The sequence below is a fragment of the Erpetoichthys calabaricus genome, chromosome 1 (genome assembly GCF_900747795.2).
Source record: "Erpetoichthys calabaricus chromosome 1, fErpCal1.3, whole genome shotgun sequence".
Lineage (NCBI taxonomy): Eukaryota > Metazoa > Chordata > Cladistia > Polypteriformes > Polypteridae > Erpetoichthys > Erpetoichthys calabaricus.
This window is the reverse complement of record NC_041394.2, coordinates 228,410,777-228,435,564: the sequence shown is the minus strand read 5'-3', so window position 1 is coordinate 228,435,564 and position 24,788 is coordinate 228,410,777. Positions and strand designations below refer to the sequence as shown.

The 24,788-nt window shown below is 38.3% G+C and overlaps 2 protein-coding genes across 2 annotated transcripts in view; one reads left to right on the top strand and one right to left on the bottom strand.

Annotated features, from left to right (window-relative positions):
* The window catches only part of gtse1 (G-2 and S-phase expressed 1), a 46,444-nt gene extending 38,244 nt beyond the window's left edge, over nt 1-8,200 (top strand). Inside the window, exons 9-12 of the mRNA XM_051928687.1 lie at nt 8-190; nt 2,062-2,275; nt 2,584-2,682; nt 7,998-8,200. Coding sequence (XP_051784647.1) covers nt 8-190; nt 2,062-2,275; nt 2,584-2,682; nt 7,998-8,087 — 586 coding nt within the window. The 3' untranslated portion in view covers nt 8,088-8,200. The remainder of the gene's footprint in view (nt 1-7; nt 191-2,061; nt 2,276-2,583; nt 2,683-7,997) is intronic.
* A 1,204-nt stretch (nt 8,201-9,404) lies between these two features.
* Nucleotides 9,405-24,786, bottom strand: srr (serine racemase). Its single transcript, XM_051935171.1, is given in 11 exon segments — nt 9,405-10,267; nt 10,269-10,433; nt 10,435-10,481; nt 14,010-14,069; nt 14,072-14,100; nt 15,807-15,874; nt 15,876-15,954; nt 22,355-22,485; nt 23,979-24,163; nt 24,607-24,676; nt 24,678-24,786. Coding segments are annotated over 11 exon segments (984 nt in total). The 5' UTR covers nt 24,783-24,786; the 3' UTR covers nt 9,405-10,222.
* Between the last annotated feature and the right edge of the window lie 2 nt (nt 24,787-24,788).

Genomic DNA, 24,788 nt, shown 5'->3' with positions numbered 1-24,788 from the left:
ATTCCAGTAAACGCTTGTCCTTGATATCGCGTGTAAGGCATACTTCTGCATTGCCTACACCTGTGAGCAGAAGAGCTTCTGGTATCCCAGCAATAACTCCACAGTCACTTCAGAGAACAGTGGCATCTTCTGCTCAGTTACCTGAAATTGTGCAGTCTCCACTGTCAGCAAGAAAGCAAAAGTTATCTAGGTAAGCCAAAATTCACAACTTCTACATACAAGTGAGCAATATCACCGAAAATGAATTCTCCGTATTTACAGACATTCCCACGATACATGATGCATGTTTGTGTTAATTTAAACCTACTGTACTTGCTTAAGTATAGCTTGCAAGCAGCTCAATGCAGTTGAAATATAGCTATATCCTATTTAAAAAGGGCAACTCAACAGGTAAAGGATACAAGGGGCTTAACTCATAAAGGTTTATTTTGTAAAAACTGAAAAAAAAAAAACTATAAAGAGAGAAGAATACCCTACTAAGCTTATCTAGGTTGCCTTGTACAACATCTCAAATTCTGAGACCGTTCTTTTTTTTTTTTTTTTTTTTAAAAAAGTGTCCCTTAATCTGGGACAAATCAATACAAGTAGACTACAAAAGATGGTCATGCAGTTGTGTGATCCAAATGTTTTGAGACTGATCCACTAAGAGAAATGGAACTAAACAAAATTAGTTGTTAAGAATGTGGAACAATGTGGTAGTCACAACAGGGCCAGTTCTGGAAAAGAGGGTGGGTGTAGCATCTCTTCAAATTCAAAGATTCCCAGAACAGCCTTTGATCATAGCTTGACCAGCAGCACTTTGGTAAAGCAGTAGGATGGTTGACAGCTTCAGTTGCTGCTTTTCCCTAACTGACTGCCAGAACCACCAAAGTAATTCAGCACAGTAAGATGTCTCTTTTCGACTTAGACCCAAACGTTGATAATCACCCTTCAGACAGTACATAAAAATGAACTTCATATCAGAAAGTTAGGATAGGTGCTATATGAATCCTTAGCCAAGATAACCATTTTCATTGTGTAGCTTAAAGGAATGATGTCATGTGATAATATTGACCCCAGTGCTAAATGACCCACCATGAAAGAAAGAATTGTTAAATGCAAGAATGCACAAGTAGTTTTTTTTTTTTTTTTTTTTTTTGTAAAGTTACCTTCATGTTCTTTTCTCCATAGCTCTGTATTACTGTTTGTACTGGCTAGCCACCTAACCATCTATTTATGGACCGGTCTAACATCGCACCTTGTTATATAGTAAACAGGAAAAGTGATAGGCAGACTTGTGGTCAGAGAACAGGCAGGAACTGTTTTTTTTTTTCCCCCCTAATTTTTATTCTTTGCTACTAAAGAGGTGAAAGCACAGCCCCAGAGGAGATTAGAGGACAGTATTGTAATCAGCCACAGTACCAAGTTAAAGGTTCAAAATTAAATTTAGTAAGCTTCTTTGCAAAAAATGTTGTTATAAATAAAGCTGATGAAGAAATATTCAAAGAGTAGCCCAACAAAATGTAGTAACATTTTCTTCCAAAGCTGAAAGTAACAGTAGCATCCTCAATTTTTCTATTTGTAATTTGAAATTGACCTAATAAATGGTGATGCTTTTTTCCCCCCTTTTTATTAATGTTTTTGAAACAAACTTGCTGCCTATAAAATCCCTTTGAATGCACAATATTGATGGGGTCCCAGCTGCTGATTTCCTTAATCCACGAGCACCATGTGTCCTCTGAAACGTGCTGGCTTTCTGCTCAGTTTCAAGCAATAGCGTGCCTAAAAGTGGAATGAATTGACTTGATTCCATTAAACATTAGTCCACCAAATGTATGTTACATTAAAATAGGCAAATATCTGGATTTACCTTGGCAGAGATTTTACATACTTTAGATTAGGCAATATTAAATGGCATAAATTAAAATGTTGGGGCTAATATATTAATAAATTTAGTGTGTGTGTGTGTATATATATATATATATATATAAAATATAAAAAATAAATGTGTAATTGTAAAATATGAACTTGGAAAACTATTTTCTCTTAAACACTGTTTTATTTTTTACATTTGAACTACAGCTCCCATCAAGAAGGTGAAAGTCAGCTTGAAGTACAGAGTGATTCTAGTGTGCAGCCTGCCAGTGATCATTGTGTTCCTTGTTCTCTGAATTTCTCTTCAGAGGATGAAAAGACTGATGCATGTGAAAAAAACTCCAAGGTCCAATCTGAGGTTGCACCATTGCTTGATAACGGTGCTCTTCCTAATACAGTTGTTCAGCATGAAAAGCAAGAGGTAACCAGATTTGTACTGTATACTTTGAAAATGACCAACAAGTAAATACATAAAAAATATGTTTTTAAAGAATTTACAAACATTGTAAATCAGTTAGCTTAACCAGTCAAGTGTGCATATATTTTATTCTGCCATGTGTTTAGATTTTTTTTTTCCTTATTGAACAGGCTGTGTTCAACAGAATATTTTCTCTCCAGGTGTATTGTACAAGAATGCATTAATTTTCAGATCTGATATATACATTTAAAGTCAAACTCTTTCTCGCTTGACATGCAATTTATATGCTTGTAAATACTGTTCCACTGCAGGTTCTTTTGATTGATATTGAAGTGGAGTCAAAGCCACAAGTCTCTCAGACTGAAGATGTTCCACTCATAGATCTCTCAAATTCACCTGCTGAAGTACAGGTAAGACAATTTTTTGTTTACAATGCAATCCACAATTAAGTGAAGCTTGTCAATACCTCTGAATAAACTTACTGTTTCTCCAGTTTGAGGAGCCAATATCAATGGTTTGGATACGTAGTTAAAATGTCCTTTTTAGAAGGGCAAAGCACACTGGGGGTTGAGGGGGGATTGGGGGGGGGGGTGCTGGGGGACACCTATGGGCAGATCCAGGACACAGTAGAGGGATTATAACACTTGACTGTCCTTGGAGCGTCTGGTTATTTCCAGAAAGTTCCAGGTCAGCGAGTTGCTAATGCTGCCCTAACCAAGGAGAGAAGAATGAAAGTAAATGAATTGGAAAAAATGAATACACCAGAGTAACTGACCAGGCACTACATTAGATGCTGTTTTATCATCTGAATCAGGCTGAAAGGATCCCAGATATTCTACTGGGTTTGCAGAATCTTCCCTTACGAGAAATAGGAAGTAAAGTTTGCATTGATGGCTAACATAGTCAGAAATTAATGTCTCCCACATATTTCTGTTTGCTGTGTAGTTCAGTAAGTTTCTGATACACAGTGGTACAAAATCAAAAGCATTTCAATAATAGAAATTTGATGTATTTTATCAGTCAATTTATCCATCCATCCTCTTCTGCTTATCCGAGATCAGGTTGCTTTGGCAGCAGCTTGAGCAGAGATGCCCAGACTTCCCTCTCCCTGGCCACTTCTACTAGCTCTTCGGGGAAATCCCCAAGGCATTCCCAGGCCAGCTGAGAGAGACAGTCCCTCCAGCGTGTCCTGGGTCTTCCCCGGGGTCTCCTCCCAGTTAAACATGCTTGGAAAACCTCACCAGGGAGGCGTCCAGGAGGCAACCTGATCAGATGCTCGAGTCACCTCATCTGACTCCTCTCGATGCGGAGGAACAGTGGCTCTACTCTAAGCTCCTCCCGGACGACTTAAGGGAAATCTTAATCTTTAAGGGAAAGCCCAGACACCCTGCTGAGGAAACTCATTTCAGCCGCTTGTATTCGCGATCTCATTCTTTCGGTCACTGCCCACAGCTCATGACCATAGGTGAGGGTAGGAACGAAGATCGACGAGTAAATTGAGATCTTTGCCTTTCAGCTCCGCTCCTTTTTCACCATGACAGAACCGATGCACGCCGCACCGATTCCACCTGTCGATCTCCAGCTCCATTCTTCCCTCACTTGTGAACAAGACCCTGAGATACTTGAACACCTCCACTTGGGGCAGGATCTCGCTCCCAACCCTGAGAGGGCACTCCACCCTTTTCTGGCTGAGGACCATGGTCTCGGATTTGGAGGTGCTGATTCCTATCCCAGCCACTTCACACTCGGCTGCGAACCAATCTAGTGAGACCTGAAGATCACGGCCTGATGAAGCAAACAGGACAACATCATCTGCAAAAAGCAGTGACCCAATCCAGAGCCCACCAAACCAGACCCCCTCAACGCCCTGGCTGCGCCTAGTAATTCCGTGCATAAAAGTTATGAACAGAACCGGTGACAAAGGGCAGCCCTGGCGGAGTCCCAACTCTCACTGGAAATGGGTTTGATTTACTGCCAGCAATGCGGACCAAGCTCTGACATCAGTTGTACAGGGACTGAACAGCACTTATCAGGGGGTCTGGTACATCATACTCCCGGAGCACCCCCTCAGGATTCCCTGAGGGACACAGTCAAACGCCTTTTCCAAGTCCACAAACCACACGTGGACTGGTTGGGCAATCTCCCATGCACCCTCCAGGACCCCTGCAAAGGGTGTAGAGCTGGTGGTCCACTGTTCCGCGACTAGGATGAAAACCACACTGTTCCTCCTGAATCCGAGGTTCGACTATCTGACGGACCCTCCTCTCCAGGACCCCGAATAGACGTTTCCAGGGAGGCCGAGGAGTGTGATCCCTCTGTAGTTGGAACACACCCTCCGGTCCCCTTTCTTAAAGATGGGGACCACTACCCCATTCTGCCAGTCCAGAGGCACAGTCAACCAAGACAGTCCATCCCCACCATACACCGTGTTGACACTGCACTGCTTCCCCCCTCCTGAGACACCAGATGGTGGACCAGAATCTCCTCTGTAAGTCATCCGGAAGTCGTTCTCCATGGCCTCCCCAAACTCCTCCCACGCCCGAGGTTTTGGCTCAGAAACCACCGAAACTGCATTCCGCTTGGCCTGCTGGTACCTATTAGCTACCTCCGGAGTCCCCTCAGGACATAAGGGTCCTGTAGGACTCCTCCTTAAGCTTGACGGCATCCCTCACCGCCGGTGTCCACCAACAGTTTCGGGGATTGCTGCCACGACAGGCACCGACCACCTTACGGTCACAGCTCCAGTCAGCGGCCTTAACAATAGAGGCACGGAAACATGGCCCATTTGGACTCAATATCCCCCACCTCCCTCGGTAGATGGTCAAAAATCTGCCGGAAGTGGGAGTTGAAGCTACTTCTGACGGGAGATTCTGCTAGACGTTTCCAGCAGACCCTCACAATACGTTTGGGCCTACCAGGCCTGACCAGCATCCTACCCCCCCCCTATCGAAGCCAACTCACCACAAGGTGGTGATCAGTTGACAGCTCCGCCCCTCTCTTTGCCAAGTGTCCAAGACATGTGGCTGCAAGTCTGACGACACGACCACAAAGTCAATCATTGAACTGAGGCCTAGGGTGTCCTGGTGCCAGGTGTACATATGGACACCCCTATGCCCTGAACATGGTGTTCGTTATGGACAATCTGTGACGAGCACAGAAGTCCAACAACAAAGTACCACTTGGGTTTAGATTGGGGGGGGGCCATTCCTCCCAATCACGCCCTTCCAGGTCTTGCTGCCATTGCCCACATGAGCATTGAAGTCTCCCAGCAGAATGAGGGAGTCCCCAGCAGGTGTGCCCTCTAGCACCCCCTCCAGGGACTCCAAAATGGGGGTGGGTACTCCAGACTGTTGTTCAGCGCATACGCACAAACAGTTAGGACCTGTCCTCCCCCGAAGGTGGCGGGAGGCTACCCTCTCGTCTACCGGGGTGAACCCCCAATGAACAGGCTCCAAGTCGGGGGCAAGAAGTATGCCCACACCCGCTTGGCGCCTCTCACTGGGGGCAACTCCAGAGTGGTAGAGAGTCCAGCTCCTCTCAAGGAGATTGGTTTCAGAGTCTACACTGTGCGTCGAGGTGATCCAGACTATATCTAGCCGGAACCTCTCAACCTCACGCACCTCCCCCTTCAGAGAGGTGACATTCCACGTCCCAAGAGCCAGCTTCTGTAGCCGAGGATTGGACCACCAAGGTCCACCACCTGACTCGCACTGCACCCTATGTACTTGGCCCCTCCTACAGGTGGTGAGCCCATGGGAAGGGGGACCCACATTGCCTCTTCGGGCTGTGCCTGACTGAGCCCCATGGGTGCAGGCCCGGCCACCAGGCGGTCGCCATCAAGCCCCACCTCCAGAGGGGGGCCCCGATGACCTGCGTCCAAGCAAGGGAAAACACCATCCAAATTTCTTAATTATCATAGTTTTTCTGAACCGCTCTTTGTCTCATCACTCACTTAGGACTAGTTTGCCTTGGGTGAGCGTACCAGGGGCATAAAGCCCCGAAAAACAGAGCTCCTAGGATCATTGGGACACACAAACCCCTCCACCACGATAAGGGTGGCGGCTTATTTATCTCGAATGTATTTTGCTCAGGCCAATCTTTAAATACTGCAGTTTGAAACCCATACTTTGCATGTATGCGTTGTTAGGTTCATCTGTATAATAGCAGCTTAGTCCCCTATTTTCCAATCAGAATTGATTAGATTTGTTGGAACATGAATGTAGTACAATTTCTTCAGTTCAGATAATTATGTAAAAGCCCTTGTTGAATATATGCTCATAGGACTTAACTAGATAAACATCAAAGTAAACAATAGAACAGGCTTTCTTAAAGATTAAATATCATTACTAATTAAGGTTTTGTGGAGCTCAAAACACTTAAGGCAAATTGGTCCATGTTATTTCAGGCTCACGACAGAGGTGGTAGAAGTTATAGAAACTTTAATACATAACCAGCACAACAAACGTGACATTGGCTCCTTAGAACAGAGATCTTTCCTAGTCGAGCAGTCAGGACTCAATAGGTCATTAGACCAAGTTTGACAGGGAAAATAAAAGCCTTTCAGCCCAATGAAGCTCACCAATACTGCTCACTTAATTCCTTCAAAATAATTTGGAAGTTTGGAAGGTCTCTAAAGTTTTGGTACTGGTACTGTTGAACACACTTCCTCATCATCAGATGAAGACCTGCGGGATCCTTGACAGGTGGTTCTCAGCACAGCCCTGAAACTTTTTGAGAGTGAAGCCTTGTAGGGAGAATACTCGTGTCATGGACATGATCAAAAGAGGGCAAACCTTAGTAACAAGGTTTTATGTATTGTGAGAGCTTGCAGGTCCAGAAATTAACACCTGCTTACAATAAGAACTTGTAACAGAATTAACATTTATGCAGACTTCAGTCCTGTATGAAGATGCATGTTTTAAAGACAGCCATGGTGGCTCTCCAGCATCTGAGTTTGAGAACCATGATCTACACTATTATACTGTTGCCACTAGCATGCCTTGTAGGTACTTTCACTAGAACGGTCCATTGATTTATACATTTCTCTTCACATTAGAGTAACTCAACTGGAACTTTGTTTCATCAGACTATGCAGTGTTTTATCAGTCGTCCTAACTCAGGAGACTCTTCTGCTATTACATGCCATATCCCCTCTGTGACAAGATATGGAGCGTTTGTTTTTCTAGACCGCTGTTGTAATGTATTAGCTGACTGATTGATTGTAGACCATTCACAGTTCAGCATAACCTTTGGTTCTGACGAAAGCATCCTGAGTTGTTTGTTTTTTTGGAGTGACATTCATTCTTGATACACTAATGATAGAGCTGTGTATCAAAACCCGAGCAAGGCTTTAGTTCTTTAGTGTTTCTGGTTCCCATTACAGTACTGTGTTCAAAGTCCTACCCATTTTCCTTTCAAATTTTTCACACCTACAGACACACAGACCATTGGCACCATTCTACCTGCTTTAAATAGCATTATCTGTCACATGATGATGTCCTTGATTTTTGCAACTTGTTACTTCAGAAGAACCTAGTAAAGTGTCCACTCTGGCAATAGTTTATGGGTAAAAGTGTTTAAAGAAAAAAGAGGTTAGAATTGTATTTTGGGCAATAACAGCTAATAGTGTTGGTCATGTCATTTACAGCAACCTTGAGTCTTAATTCACAGTCCGATATTTTTGTCTTATCTAACATCTTTTATTATTTCTATTTTTCTATTTCAGTTAATTGACTTGAGTTCCCCTCTTATAAGTTTGAGTCCTGAGGAAAAGAAGAATGTGCCGGAATCTCCTTTAATACATTTCACATTTTAGGGATACACTGATGTGTTAAAAGTATGTGTACTAATAAAAAGATGACTTTTTATTTGTTATAAAGCTATGAAATATTAAAATGATATTTAAAAAAAATTGAAGTAAAAATGAAATAAATGCAGCACTGTTAAGAGAATGTAATTGCTTTTTCAGAGTTAGTATTCATTTTTATATTAGCAACTAAAAATTGCACATTTTACATGCATTCTTATTTGGTACTTGGCTTGTTTATACAATTGATACTGCTACAGTAGTTTTTAAAAACTTGTTTGTTTTAATTTGGTTATTGATTTTTTTTTTTTAGTTTTATAAACTTACTGTGTCAAATGAAATTGGCCAATCAATGCTTTTTTTTTTTTTTTTTTTTAATACTTCTGTGCATTCATAATATTGCTAAATAAAATGTGGTCTTCTCATTTAATAAATTTTAAAATGACCAAATTTTGCCACAACTGAATATTTTAACAATGGTAATAAATTTAAAAAACAAATACTTTAAATGTATTTGTCAATATGTAGAATTACTATAGAAAGAAGAATCTATATCTGAACTTTCATTATAAGTAGTGTTGACTAAAGTGTTTAAAAAAACTTTTTCACACTTTTTCTATGGAGTTTGCTCCATTCATTTTATCTAAATAACCACTAGAGTAGAATATAATGGGTCTGTCTTTATCTGATCTGACTGAAATTAGTTAACCACTTACCGTTCACTTTCCCCAAAGAGTCATACTCTTGTCAATATGGGTGTTGAAATCGCCATTCCTACATGTAAAGTGGGAAATAAATTCCTGCCCCTACTGGACTGTTTTAACTTGGTGCAGCATGTTGATTTTCCTACCCACTCTGGCGGTCATGTATTGGCCGGATCTGCATGTCCGGCTTATCTGTCAGCTTGCCACTTACAGCAGTGATTTGGGACTCTGATTATAAAGACAAGTACATTTCACTGTCTGTTTATCTCTCCCTACTCTTACTGTAAATGTCATTTCTTTCAGAAACCTTAGAAAGTACTGGCCCTCTATCCCTTGCTGGATCCATTTCTGATCCGTCTGTTCCATCAATGCTAGATAGTCTTGTTGACAACTCTCTAATTCAGTCATTCATTCAGCACTAGATAAAACAGCTTCATTAAAACATTAGGGGGGTTCTTTTTAAGCATTCAGCTCCTATGGTACAATTCAGAATTACAGGCTTATGAAAGCAACTGGCCTACACCTTAAGAGAATGTCACATAAAACTGACTGCACTGTGCACATCCAGGATTTCCTCTGACCATAAAAAAAGGCATAGAGAGATGCACTAACTGCAGCCAAGAACACACATTATGGCAGGAATAATGGAAAGTGGCCTTGATAATCTGGGGCCCCTTCCCAGCTGAGAGGCTGATATACTGGAAGGACAGGGGGAGCAGATGTCCACAGAAGACTGCCTCTCCCTGAGTGCAAGATGGCAGCCTTTCTGGGTTGCAATAGTACCTTGAATTCCTGCAGGGGTACATGGGAGATGGAGTCTGGCACAGTCCTGTTGGGGGGCCACCAGGGGGAGCTGCAGAGCCCTACTTTGGGTTTTCACCACACCTGGGAATACAGTCCATCCAGATAATAATGAGCCACCTGGAGTACTCCCAGGTGTAGCATAAAAGGAGCCACCTGCCTTCATTCAGGGAGCCAGAGGCAGACGATGACGATGATGCTAATGCTGCTTGCTGGAGGAGGAGTGAAGGTGGACTGAGAGAAAGAACAAGAAGTGTTGTGTGCTTTATTTGTACTGTGCATTGATGGGAAACATTTCCCACATCAAAGTAAAAAGGTGTGTGTTGCTGAACTTGTGCCTGGTGTCTGCTTGTATCGGGTTTGGGAGCTGGTGCAACCCCCTGGCGACCACACTACTTACTGCATGATTTTCTTTAATACAATCAAATCATAGTAATTATTACTATACACTTGTTACCACGACAGTTAACCTAATGCACTTTAATTCTGCCTAATGATGATTCACAGAAAAATGATGTAACAGATTATAATGATTGGAATATTATATTCTAGTAAATAATATAAAGATTAGCCTTGAGCCTGCATATTCTGCTTGGTTGTAGATTTTTTCTTACCTAGATGAATTTTTAGTATTAGTTTCTATATGTCAGTGTAATCAGGGAAAGTACTCAGTTCTTGCTTACCTGATATTACCCCCACTTAATATTACTACTACGGTCTTTCCCCACTGATATCTGGAACCTTGTTCCCTGTCAGTGCTCGCAAATGCTGCTGCCCCTGAAGGTTCTACAACAAGTCCAGCATTATAGAGAATAGATACAACTCTCTTAATTTCTTCATCTGTGATCAAGTAAGATGTCTTCTACATATCTCTGGCAATTTGCAAATGTCATTGTTCCTACAAAAAAAGAAGAAAGAAAAAAAGGAGAGTCAACAGCAGGAATACATTCTGTTTAACACCACAAAATAAACAAAATACTGTTAAAATCTATTGCTCTTTTACGTACAGGAACCTAAATCTGCAGCCCCCGATAATATCAGCTGAAATTTAGGAAGAAGAGGATGGCTACTGTTTGACAGAATTGAGTTGGCCTTCTGTCTAACCTGTTTGTGATACAGTTCAGTGACAGAAGTCTGCTGCAAACCAATAATTGTACTGCTAATTTTGACAATGTTGTTAAGATGATTTTTATTCTTAATGTGGAGGTTGCCCAGCCAAGTATATGCAAGCAAATGCAGCCACGGATTCAATAAGTATCATTGCTTTGTCCACTTTAAGACAATTGAGTTTTCCAACAAAGAAAAGTGATATCTGCCCCTTCTTAACAATTTGTGTTAAGATCAAACTTTAGCCTGTCATCAATGTTTATCCTGAGATACTTGTAGTGCTCCATTTTGCCCCACTGTCTCCCTTTTCACTATTGTTGAGAGAGCAGGAGAAACGGGGAGCACCCTAAAGTCTACAGCCATATCCTTTGTCTTAGAGATATTTAGCTGTAAAGAGGAATAATCACACCATTGAACAAACTCATCAAAAGTAGGTTCACGGTAGGCCTTTTTATCTTCTGCAGATTTCAGGATACAGTTATGTCTGTCCTTAAGTGAACTCCTCGCAGTCTTTTGTGTATAAGACAAACAAAAGAAGGCAACAGACAACAGCTATGGATACTCCACTCTTTGTGATAAATTAGTTACAAAGTCCAGATTCCAACCCACCAAGTTAGGGTCGAAACAGAACTGATCAGTCAGTTTGTCACCTAATAATGTGGGGCTGGATTCTATTAAAAGCTGACAAGAAATATATAAATGGCAATCTTGTGTGTTTTTTTTTTTTTTTATCCTTCCAGGCACTCATACAGTAAAATCAGAAGGTGTTGCTGTGGCCCTCCTCAATCCCCTCACCATTTGCTCTGTATACAAATTTGTTAGGGGGCAAGATAAGTCGTGGGTTTTGTCCTAGCAGCTCTCTCAATTAACTTCTCAAAGGATTTCATAATATGAAAAGTAAATACCACCATCCTTAAGTTTACTTAATGATTTTGGGTAAAGTTTATGCTAATGGAAATACCATTTGGCCCTGTTTCCATTGACTGGGCACTTGCTGTAATCCTAAGACATCTCAGACAAAAAGCAAAATGTTGGAGAAAGATGCTCTGCACAGAAATGAAGCAGGTGTCCCGCTTATGCTACCTTTTTTATTTTAGCTTGTTTAAGGACCTTTCTGACATCACTCTGGTCAAAGAAGAGCAGGCTCCTTGCTCCAGTCCTCATTCTTTTTGCTGACTAATTTCTAAAGCAAAATCTGAATCTCAAACCTTGAATAGAATTCATTGAATTTTTGAGCCAACAGAATTTTTAGTGTTAACTCCAGCACTTTAAACATGATTATTGCATTTTAGTGGGAATGCCCAGTCATCATCTTCATGCCATTCCACAAAGAACCCAGGGTTATCAGTCTGTAGTTCATTCTCAGTTTGGTCCTTGTACTTCAGCTTTATCCACTTTATTTCATGTTTATTCTCCTTCTTGCAGTTCTTCTTGTCTAGTTAAAGTTCCATGTTCGAAACTTGTTCTTCTGGTTATCAGTTCTTTTAAATCTCTGTTAATCCATGGCTTGTTGTTAGGTATATTTTGACAGATTTGGCATCCTTGCAAAATTGTATATAGCTGGTTATAGTGTCAGTGAGTTTGTCGATGTCAGCACAGGATTCTTGATTCTTTAAACATGGTTCAGTCAGTGTATTCAAACAGCCAAAAAGGCATTTAACAGATTCTTCGTCCCAGACTTATATGATTTTAATTTCTGGGTTTTAAAAGACTGGTTTATAGATTTATATATCAGATGAATCCATCGAGGGTTTGGCTCTCAGTTCATAAGCACCTTTAATGTTCCCATAGTACTGATCAAGCACTATGTTGTGAAAGGTGGGCAAGTGACATACTGGTAAAAATGATGCAGTGTTATGTTCAGTGAACATTGGTTATCATTGCCTAAACTAAAATACGTAGAGTTTGGAGACATCTCCGCTTTGTGACTTATTGGTGATGGCAGAGTCTCTGTCAAAACAAATTGGTTCACCAGATCCATAGATCTTCAAGTTGTCATCTGAACCGTTTCCATTCAGGTCAGATTTCTGTAAATGCCATAATGGCCAGATCTCTGTAACTGTGCACATGATTGAAGTTGATTAACTTTACTCCTGAGAGGCTTAACATTTCCCAGGGTGGCACAGTATCTGCTGCTACCACACCGTGAGGGAGACCAAGGTTCATGTCCTGGGTAGTCCCTGTGTCGAGTTTGCATGTTCTCGCCGTGTCTGCATGGTTTCCTCTGGGTTCTCTGGTTTCCCCCCCACAGTCCAAAGACTGTTAGTTGACTGACAACGCTAATTGGCCCTAGTGTGTGTTTGGTGTGTGTTCAACCCCTGCAATGGGCTACCCGCCCTGTCCAGGGTTTGTTCTTGCCTTGTGCCCTGAGATAAGCTCTGTGACCATAGTCTGGATTAAGCAGTTTAGAAAAATTACATGACACTAACATTCCCATTATAAAGGTGGTAAGAGGGGTCTAACTCCTTGTAGTTTTTTCAGTCTTTTCCCCTCTTTTTTTTTTGTTCTTTTCTGGTTACACAACACTGCGGTGGGTTGGCACCCCTCGCCCAGGATTGGTTCCTGCCCTTGTGCCCTGTGTTGGCTGGGATTGGCTCCAGCAGACCCCCCGTGACCCCTGTGTTCGATTCAGCGGGTTGGAAAATGGATGGATGGATGGTTACACAACATTATAACACATTACTGAATTAAAAATGAGTGGTAAGATTCGCCAAGAAATCAGGTGTAGGTACTCTCTGTTGTTGTGATTAGGAGGAGTAGCATGAAGACCCAAGCCAGAAGAAAATACATCCAAATAATAAAGATAATAAACATTCTGCTCACTTCCCTGCAACAAAGTTTGAATCAACATTTAGCTCTCAGAAAAGAACAGGAAAAAGTAGACAAATATAAAACAGAAAAATATTTAACAAAACATGGAGCGCAATAATCCTTGCTGCGGTTACTACAAAGCGCAGCACTCCTCTGTCACTTATTATAACTAAATTATTAATTTTCCTACTTGGCAAAGTCTTTGCACTTATTAGGCTTTCAGTGTCGTAGTTCCGTCATGGTGACATGCAGCATACTGGTCAACTTTTTGTTTTCTTTAAAGACCCCCATATTGCACGACTACTTACAAAACTTTATTGACTTGTAGACGTGCTTGAAAGGTGGATAATGGGGAGTTTGGTGGTTTTTTTGCTTGTTATTAAATGAATACTGTAACTACTTTAATGTTGAGTGTCACACTGCTGTTTTGTTACAATGTTGTTATGTAGCTGATATTTTGCAATATGTTTAGTGTTATACAGACATAAATCTTACAAAGTAATGTTACCTGCAAAAGGTGGTGCCAGTCCAACTGCAATGCTTTTTGCATCTAATGAAACAGGCCTCTCTCAATAAAACTTTTATGCATGGTACAGGCTGATAAACATACAAAAAAAGGAAAAATATCATGAGTAGATATAATAATATGATTAATCTACAAGGAAAAACCATTGTTATGGGTTATTGGACGCATTTACAGTTGTAGTGCTTTTAATTCCTAATGTTTGTGTTATTATGCATATACAGCCACTATATACAGTATAGTATACTACAGCTGCCTGCCCGATATTTTAATGCATTTATGTTTTACAATATTACATATTGTTATTTATTATTCCTTTTAATTGACTTAAGGGTTAAAGTAATACTGCTATAGGCACAAATGTGCGATTTAATTCTAAAATATGTTAAAGATTTTTTTAATTGTGTACCAATGGTTTTTTTAGGTATCTCAACAATCTCCACAGCTCAATTGGGAGCTGAAGCTTTCTGTTTCACTTCACACAAAGACCATCTTTGTCCAGTCAGGAGAGGACCACACAGAAGCTTACGAAGACTACAGCTGAATGTGATTTCAGGCAACAATTCTTGCTTGCTTTCTTTTTCTTTGATTATATCAATTTGGACATACAACAAATTCTTAATTATGTGTAAAATCAGCATTCAAGCACTCTAGTCAGCTGGAGTTTAAAAAAAACAGTTGTAGGTTGCGCTGTGCTGGATTACTTGAATTTAATATGATAGACCTTGCAAAGGTGGTGTTACATAATAAACTCTTTCTTCACTGTGTCATTGTGAAATCCAAAATGAACCCAAAACACTCTACATACTGTAACTGTGGACAGAGCATCTGGTGTAGGAATCTGTGCAGCAGTGCTGATGTTTACAGTGTAGTGTAGTGGAAAGAAAAAGCAACACATTTTGCTAGGTAAGTATGAATAAATTGCATGATGGCCTGTGGGTAAAAACAGTCTCGGAGTATAGTAGTGCAAGTACCAATAACCCTGTACAATGTTTAAGGAGAAAGAGGGGCAAAAATACTGTACAGGATGACTGAGGTCTTAAATAATGTTTTCCTTTTAAAATCTGTATTGTATGTCCTGAGCAGAATAGAGTTATGTGCCTGTAATATTCCGACCTGACGTTCACCATGCCCAACACTACTTTGCAGTCTTGAGTTGAGCAGGTGTCATGCCGTAATGCTTTTACTGTATATGATAACTGTATATATACAGCACTTTCAGTATGTTCACCTATAGCATAGGTGACTGACTAATATAGTGTATACATATTACATTTTTATGTTTTTATGCTTTTATGTTCTAATAATATTTCCAATGTCATAATGTTAGAGTATCTTGCAGTTTTTTTTTGTTAATGGTTTTTATAAAATGAAGAGTACTATAAACCCATGAAGGAAAAGTCACAAAACTACTATTTCTATCACATCTCTAAATTACTCTGTGACCATAAGTAAGACAGTTAACTATCCTATTCTCTAACTATAAAAAAGATACCAAAAAGGTGAATGACAAATAAACAATACTTATATTAATAATAATAATAATAATAAAGTAAAATGGTAAAGGTTATTCATACACTGAAGATAACTTTAAAGAAGTGTATTAGGTGCTTAATGTCCTATCAAGCTATACAGCCAAAACACAGTGTCATTAAACTTTTTTATATTTTTTAGCATGGGAATGACCTGTACACTTTTGCATATGCATACCTTTCATTAACCCCTGTAATAATATATATTTTAACATTACATTAATTGAAAATCAGTAAATGTAAATACCCTCCTTCTGGCTCCACACCATACACTCTTGTGTTGTTGCAATTTGAAAGTTTTATAGCAGCAGCTACTCCCGGAAAGTAGTCCTCCACCTCCACAACACACAAGTATAACATCTGGGCTAGGAATGACATCCAGAATTTCTAGACCAAGACTACAAAGGGGCAAAATAAGAAAACAGTTAATCAATACAGTGGTATCATTCACTGCATGGAATTGCTTTAAATAAAGACAGGACCACTGAATTATTTCAGGAACTGTATATACTGGAAAAACCGTCAGAAAAAACAATCTACACTTACTAAAAAAATAGATCTTCAATAAAAATACATTCTATGAAAATTTGAATCATGGTAAAAAAAATTATTACAGCAAAGTTTTAATCATACAGGAAAAAAAATCTAATTTCTTGTTAATCAGGAATGCTCAATGCTTAGCCTCACAGCACTTGGTGCACAGAGCTAGTATATCTCATGTGTGGAACTTTTACTGCATGTTCTTCTGCACTTAGTTCTAGGAATTTCCACCAGGAAGTCTTAGTTTTTTTTTTTTTTACATAGTATTTTCTGTCAAATAACAAGACCAATCTTAAATTGTGCAGCATGTCTCTGTCTTGGTCATGGTCATAGTGCTTAGAGGTTTTAATTTCAAATATCCTCGAAATATAAAGGTAATGAATATCTTATTTCAAATCATTATTTACTTTAGTTAAATTTTGTATATTGCTTAGGTTAATACAAAATATGGATTCTGTGCAACCTTACATTTTTCTTTTTAAAAATATCCATGAAGTAAAGTTTAGTTGTGGTATGTTTAATATGGTTATTTAGAGCTGACAACCTAAATAGCCTTAAAAAGCCTATTGTGTTCTAAAAAAATGACTGAAGTGCATACCTGCCGAGAACAGTTCACTTGGTATCACTCACACTTTATTGCTATCTCCTTATTAAAATACATTTGGAACAAAAGTAAATATTAAGCAATTCAGGTACAGAGTAAAACAAAACCTACAATTAATATGGAGTTCAGTGACCAAAAAGATCTGTATCTGATGAAAACATTTGTTGCAACTACTGTGACCCATTTCGCACCATGACTGTGAACACTACTGCAGAGCAAAACAAAATTAGATTTTTATATTCTTTCATCGTGTTAATAGATATATTATATATTTGTCCCCAGGGAGAAATTTTGGCTGTTTACAGAAGTTCTTTAAATAAATAAACACAGAAATAGATACATAAACATATATTCACACACACACACATAATACCTAAAAAGGAAGGATAATTTAAAAACAAAGAAAATTTCAGACTTGGCAGTCCCAGTCACAAGTGAGGCATTATACAGGCATAATGAGCCCCAGTAGCGCTTTCCTGACCCACTTTTTCTAAATAATTTGTTTGCTGAAAGTCCTCAGTGTTATTGTGTAGTAGAGAGGATGTGCAGCATTGTTCATAATGGCACTCAGTTTTGTTTTTATTCTCTCCTTTGCTACAATCTCATGAGGTCCAGAGTGTGTCATTTCCCACATTAAAGGAATGCACTTCTCCTAAGGAAGAGCTTGCTTCGCCTGTTAATCATGTATCTTTTGATGATACCTGTAAGATGAGACATAAAGTTCTACTGTGCAACGAAAATCATCTGCCCATTAATAAAAAGAAAAATAAATGCAAATATTTTCAGTCCTTAAAGAAATCTCTATTACTATAGATAATTACAAATATCTTGGTACTTATTTTGATTTATACTATATTCATAAAATTACCACAAAACGTAACCAAAAACTCTTTGTTTGTAACAAAATTACAGCATATCTTTCCCTTACTGTTTTTAATACTTTTCTTTAAACAGTTATACTTTCTTCAACCTGTTATTTCTTTTACAATTAAAGATACTATTAAGTCGAGTGAAAGGCTCTATTATAGAGCATACAAGATTCATGTCATACATCATCTTTAGACTCAACTTAGTGTTGAATTATCTCAAGATAATCGCCTTAACTTTCTCTTCATACACAGGTAATTTGGCAACAATTTATTTGCAGGTTCAATACAGCTATTTTTTCATTTGTAATTTACTTCCATGATACAACAGAACAAGACTGAAAGAATTTGATTTACAGTATTACACATAAACTTAATTGTACACTGCGGTGGGCTGGCGCCCTGCCTGGGTTTGTTCCTGCCTTGCGCCCTGTGCTGCTGGGATTGGCTCCAGCAGATCCCCATAACCCTGTAGTTAGGATATAGCAGGTTGGACAATGACTTAATTGTACAGTAACTTTTTAAAACAGCTATGGACAAAGATTTTTTTTAATACTTACACAAGAATCTGGTGCATGATTGTCCATCATATCAGGAAAAAAATATTTTTCTTATTTTAAATACACATACAATTTATGGTTAAAGGGCAGTGACCTGTCATTAATTTATTTAAATATATGTATGCTTTCTCACTTGCTTTTTGATTTTGTCTTTGCATGTCTTTAATTGTCATTTTTCTGTTGATTTTGTATTGTTAAGCTTTGGTCAAATTTTGTCACCTCTGGATAGTATTATTTCCTTTGATGAGCCCTGCTAAAAATCAGTTTTTAACTGAGTCAGGCCAGTAAATTGTTTTTAATGTTACTTTTTACTTTTCCCGTACAGTAAATTAACAAATGAAATGTGTGAAAATTATGTCTTTTGGAAGTCAATTTTGGTTACATGACTGGATGTGTATAGATCAGTTATTTGGCTAATAATTTCCTGTATAGCAATAGGATTCAGGTTGAGTCAGTTTTAAATATTATATCATAATGTTCATTTAAAAAGAGAATTAAACATTTAAAGAATGCTAATTAGTTCTGGTTGAGCAAAACAATGTCTCACCCACGAAACAATGTAATTCTAGAGAGTAAACCAAGAAAATTATGACTCAACTGATTTTAAAACCTGGCCTCTTAAAGGAATACTCCACTCAATAATTATACTTTTTTTATATGCTACTTACCCTCATATGGTTTGTAGTGAAGGCTGACAAAAAATGTAATCTTATGTTTTCATGGACAATGGAGATAATATTTCTGATAGAATGAGAGTCTATGGTGACTAACGCTGAGTAACAGCAGACAAAATCAAAAAACTGACAAAATATCACATTATTCATGCCAAGCCATCCAGCTGTAAACACTTGCATTTTTTGCTAAAAAAAAAAAAAAAAAGTTTGTTAAATAGATACCTCCGGAAAATTAAAGTTGTCCACAAATTGGTAGTCCGTTTACACGGGATTGCATTTTTTGAACTGCAGACATGATTTATGACCAGTGAATGAGGGGGTGAGGCAGGTCTCTTCAATTCAGGTTTCTTTTAAACGCCTTTCACACTAGCACTTCAAAACTTTCTTTTTCCGCTTAGATACTAACCTATGTTTTGTAGGTGTTTGGGTTTACATTGTATATCATGAAAGTATAAAAGAAAACTAAAACTATTCTTCACCCAAACGTTCTAGTCATATAAGCCATATAAAGTTCTTGGTTCTTAGCTTGTATCCATTTTCTGAAGCCATGTCTGTGTTTACAGAGTTACAGGGAGGTAGACCCATCAATTATTTTGGAATAAAGTTAAAGTAAATGGAAGTAGTGATAAAGACCTATGAATGAGTAATTGAAAGAACAATTAGACAGAACGTGCAGATTAACACCAAAGAGATTGACATCATGCCAGAAAAAGAGTGTAATAGATGCTGTTTTCATCATTAAACTAATGTAAGAAAAGATACTTGAGGGAAACAAGTTCAAGACACTGATCACTTGTTGATTTAGAGAAGGCATCTAATAGAATACCAAAAGAAGTAGTGGTACTGGAGTTTAAGAAAAAAATGACTGACAGAAAAAGATTATTCATGTGAAAAAAATCTATATATGATAGACAGAAAGTGATGATCTGCAATATAATGAAGTGGCACTGAACCAAAACAAGTAGATTAATACCTGGGATCCAGTGTAATAGATTAGGTGGAGGCAATGAGGAGGATATCAAATAAAGAATCAAAGCTGGGTGGAACAAATGGAGGAAACTACCTGGTGTGATGTAGGGACTGGGAGACTAGTCAAGGGAGAGCTGATCGGAGCATAGTACAGAGATATCCTTCATGAAAATCTGGTCCAGAGCATTCTGGAATTGAGCCTGGTCCAAAGGTTCACTTTGCAACAGGACAATGACCCTAATGAATCTACATCACTAGAGATACCTGAAAAATAGCTGTCCTGTCAGTCTCCATCCATCCTGACAAGAGTTTGAGAGGCTCTGCAGAGAAAAATGGCAGAAATATCTCAAATCCAGGTGTGCAAAGCTTGTTGGTGTTATACCCAGGAAGACTCCAGGCCGTAGACATTGCTAAAGGTGCATCAATGAAGTGCTCAGTAAAGTGTCTGAATACTTAATGTCAAGATGATAATTCAGTGTTTTAGTTTTGATATATCTGAAAACATTTCAAACATCTTGTTTTTGCTTTGTCATTTTGGGGTATTCAGCTGTTGCATGATAAGGGCTAAACATTCATTTTAAATGATTTTAGCATAATGCTGCAGGAAAACATAATGTATAAAAAGAGAAAAAGTGAAGGGGTCTGAATGCTTTCTGTAAGTAATATATAATTTCTCCTTATGAGGTAAGCAGCTTGCCGGTATATGTTGTTGTATTTTTAAACACTTTAACATTAAAGTATATCTTGCTTTTGCTACTGACACCTTGTTTAAGAATTAATGTCCTGGACAATATTTCATGAGACATCAAGATGTTTCAAAGTGCACCATCAAGCAGTCTCATAGGTTAATAAAGTGACTGACTGAGCAATTTAAGAGTAGTAAGTGTGTTAATATGCAAACTGTGAAGCACTTTGAGCCTTCTCTGTTTTCATCTTCCTCTTGCTAATCTTCATGTCTCTCATTTTTCACCCCAAGTGGCTTATGTACTTATTACACATGAAACTCTCTCCTGAAATAGAATGATGGATTTACCAGAACAAATCTTCATGTCCCACTACTCCAAAATTTCACTGCCCTAGCATGGATTGATACATTGGAAGTCTGCCATTTCTGCTAAACCACAGATGGGAAGAAACTACGGTTGTAATCATTAATAGTTTACATTAAATAAATTATGTTTAGTACACTTGGGGCAAATACAATACAGATTGATTAAAAGTATGTGATTTCTAAACAGTTTGAAAAAACAAAAGCAATTTTAAAAATCTAACACAAATCTGCTACACCACATGTGCTTTTCATGGTTCAATCCATTAATGTAATATCTAAGTACATTGCTTCCTTCGGTTGGAAATCTAAAGTATAGAGACCCGAACAAGCTACCGACCATAAAAAATCTAGTGGGAACTAGATTCAAGAGCAAAGGAAATAGAAGATTTGAAGCCATTCTTGGCTTCAACGATGTCGTCACCATAAAGTGTACTCCATCCAAGTAGAAATCTAAAGCTCTGAAAGGAAGGTTGAAAATTATACTTCTCTATTTTATGTGATCAATTATCAATAATATTCAATGATGAGCGAAATAAATTATACACTTTAATAAAATAATGTTTGGCTATTTTATCTTGACTTGATAATAGCCACTTCAATTTTAGTCTTTCCATCAGTCTTAATTTCTTAAATATAGCTGAAATAAACTAATGTTCAGTAAAAAGACAAACCACCTCACAGAGACAAAAACTTTTAGCAATTAAAGAAAGTTAATTCTCAACAAACTTAGACATTTGTTAAACTAGTTCCTAGTGACACAGTAGACTGAAAAACAGGGCTCAACTAAACTGATCATTTTACCTACATACACAAGAGATTTTATCAAACGACCACTGAATGGTTTCTAATCAGATCATTTTCGGTCTTCATCAGTATTTGTGCTAGGCAGAAAATACAAACAATGCAAATGATTAATTACACAAATAATATGTTTCAAAGAGCAGGAAATTCAAATACGTTTAGCTGACTGAAAACCAGCAGACAAAATACAGTACATGCCGAGGACCAAGCATGTCAATCCTACTCTGACTTTAGCTGTGAAATGTAAAAACCACAGCAAAATACAACAATGACCATTCCAATGTCTGAAATGCTTTGACTGTAGGAAAGGTGCTATACAAATAAAATGCATCACTATTATAGAAATCTATGTACTGCGATTAAAAAAAGCAAAATTCTAGTTTTTACTTGTGATACACATTTAAGAAGAGTAAACAGTCAAAAAAAATGCAAATAATGCATTAATAAGTGCGTAATGTTGGAATCAACCAACTGAATTAGTGAACATCTTTATTGGCAACCAAAAGCACTACACAATGTTTGTGGGCTTTTTAAATAAACATTAGTCTGGATTAGTGTAGATTAGTATTGCTTTTCTTTGTTGAACTTTAAATTATAGAATTTTATCCCATTCTTTTCAGTTTACCAGTTTTCTTTGGTTATTTCTGGGTAGAATATTTTTTTAAAAAATCAATAGTAAAATACTGAATGATCTTCAAGGTGTATTAAACTTTGGAAGTTGAATGTACTGTACCTCCCATGTCCAGCAATCAGATCTAAATCATCAAATGGATGCAGAAAAGTCATGTTACTCTCTGCTATGCATCGCTCTACTCCAGACATCAATAATCCACTGGGCATACGTTCCACTTCGATTCCAAATCTCTAAAAAAGAATCAATAAAAGTACCTCTGTTAAAAACAATTAATATTCTAAATTCAATTGTCAAAAGTGACTATATAACTCGGTAATATTTGTTACCAAAAAGAATCAGTGGGTAATAAACTATGTATGAAACAAGAGTGTTAAGGTAGTTGCCAATTACCCAATTCTGCACTGGAGGAAATACCCGAGTATCCTAGTAAAAGCCACACTGAGGAAGGGAAGTCATTAAAAGTCAACAGAGACTTGGCCTCTGTAGAAAATGACATTTAAGTGAGTTAATTACAGCGAGGATGAAAGATAGGCAAGGGCTACATGATTCTCAAACTATCTCTCTGTGCCTGTGACAGACATTTTTTAAAAATTAAAAAGGAAAACAAAATAAGATAAAAAAGATTACAAATATATTAAATGAAATGTTTGTGGTTCAATTGCTTTTTCTCTGAACTAGCTATATTACCTGTCAAAGGTAAATAATACAGTAAATTTAAAAAAAAATTGGTATCTTTTGCCTTATGTGTACACTCAGTGTTCATCCTGCACCTCTCTTTGGTATCATCATGTGTCTCAACTTGTGTTGGCTGGCACTTGCTCTCTCAGCTACATTCCTGTAAATCCTTGCCTCTCAGACTCATTTATTTTCGGCGTGTTGCTGCAATTCGCTCTGCTTTTGACTATACCAGTCAGTAGTATTCATGCAAATACCAAAGCAAACTGACTAATGAGATTGCTCCAAGTGACCAGGCACACACAGACATCAGTGATTTATTATGTAGAAATGAGGATAAATGTTCACATAAGTATCTACTCTCTTTATTTTCTGCACACTATTGGTGATGGTGAAAAATTCATGCTCCTTCATGTTTTATTTTACAAGTTCTCTTTTGATACAAAACATGAAAAATATCCATCCATCCATCCATTTCCAAACCCGCTGAATCCCGGAACAACAGGTTCACGGGGGTCTGCTGGAGCCAATCCCAGCCAAACACAGGGCACAAGGCAGGGAACCAATCCCGGGCCGGGGTGCCAACCCACCGCAGGACCACACAAACACACCCACTCACAAGCACACACCAGGGCCAATTTAGAATCACCAATCCACCTAACCTGCATGTCTTTGGACTGTGGGAGGAAACCGGGAAGCACCCAGAGGAAACCCACGCAGACACAGGGAGAACATGCAAACTCCACGCAGGGTGGACCCCGGGAAGCGAACCCAGGTCTCCTAACTGCGAGGCAGCATCGCTACCACTGCGCCACCCCCATGAAAATATTCTAAATAAAATAATTTCTAGAAATGTTTATTTGACTTTTGAAAACTGAGCAAATGCAAAATGGTTACAAAAAATAAAAAGCTTAAGGATTACATTTTGTGAAAATAAATCAATATATGAGTGAAATACAAGTAGGAAGGACTAAAAAGAACTCTGAAATTCAGAATATGTGAAAAAACACAGGGTTATTGTGTTCACCAATAGATATCGTGTCACTACAGTTATTATAGCTGATCTTGTCGGGGGGGCAGTATCTGGCATCAGTACTTTGCCTTGAAACCCGTGATGATTTAAAGCATAAGCAAATGATTTTCCATAATTTCCAGCTGACATTGTGACAATATTTTTCACCCCTTTGTTTTTTTTGACCAGCTGATTTGTCACTCCTCTTATCTTGAAAGAACCTATATTGAATAAAAATTGTGCATGTAGTTTGGCATAGATTTTCCTTATACAAATAGCAGTGTAGTAGTTTTTAATTTAAGGTTTATTTGAACATCAAGTTAGGATATTAATATATTGTTGCCGTTTAAAATGCTTATTTTCTATTCATGAATTTTCCAAACTCACTTATTAAATATAGGCGGTTCACCTTGCAGATCACACCCACTTAATACACTACACTCACTCATAAATGGTTGATGTAGAGATACCAGTAAACCTGAAGTAAATATTTTTGAAACGTGGAAAGAAGCCAGAATAGGAAGAGAAAACCAACATGGACATAGGCATAACATGTAAACTCCATACAGTTTCTGGGCTGGAATTTGAACCCACGACAGTGGAGATTAAAAAACAGCAGCACTCTCTGAAGCAAGCACAATAAAAAAAAAGCAAAATTTCACACCTGTCTTCTGCATGTTTTCCAGCTTTAAGTAAAGATTACAGGATATGTCCATATGTAATGAGGTTTGAGTCCCATGGTATCAGTTGTGTGTTAATAACTCCTAGTGGACTCTCTATAATTGATTTTCTGGCATCTTTGATCATTTCCAGTGTAAGATTTTCAATTACTTCATTCATTTTAGA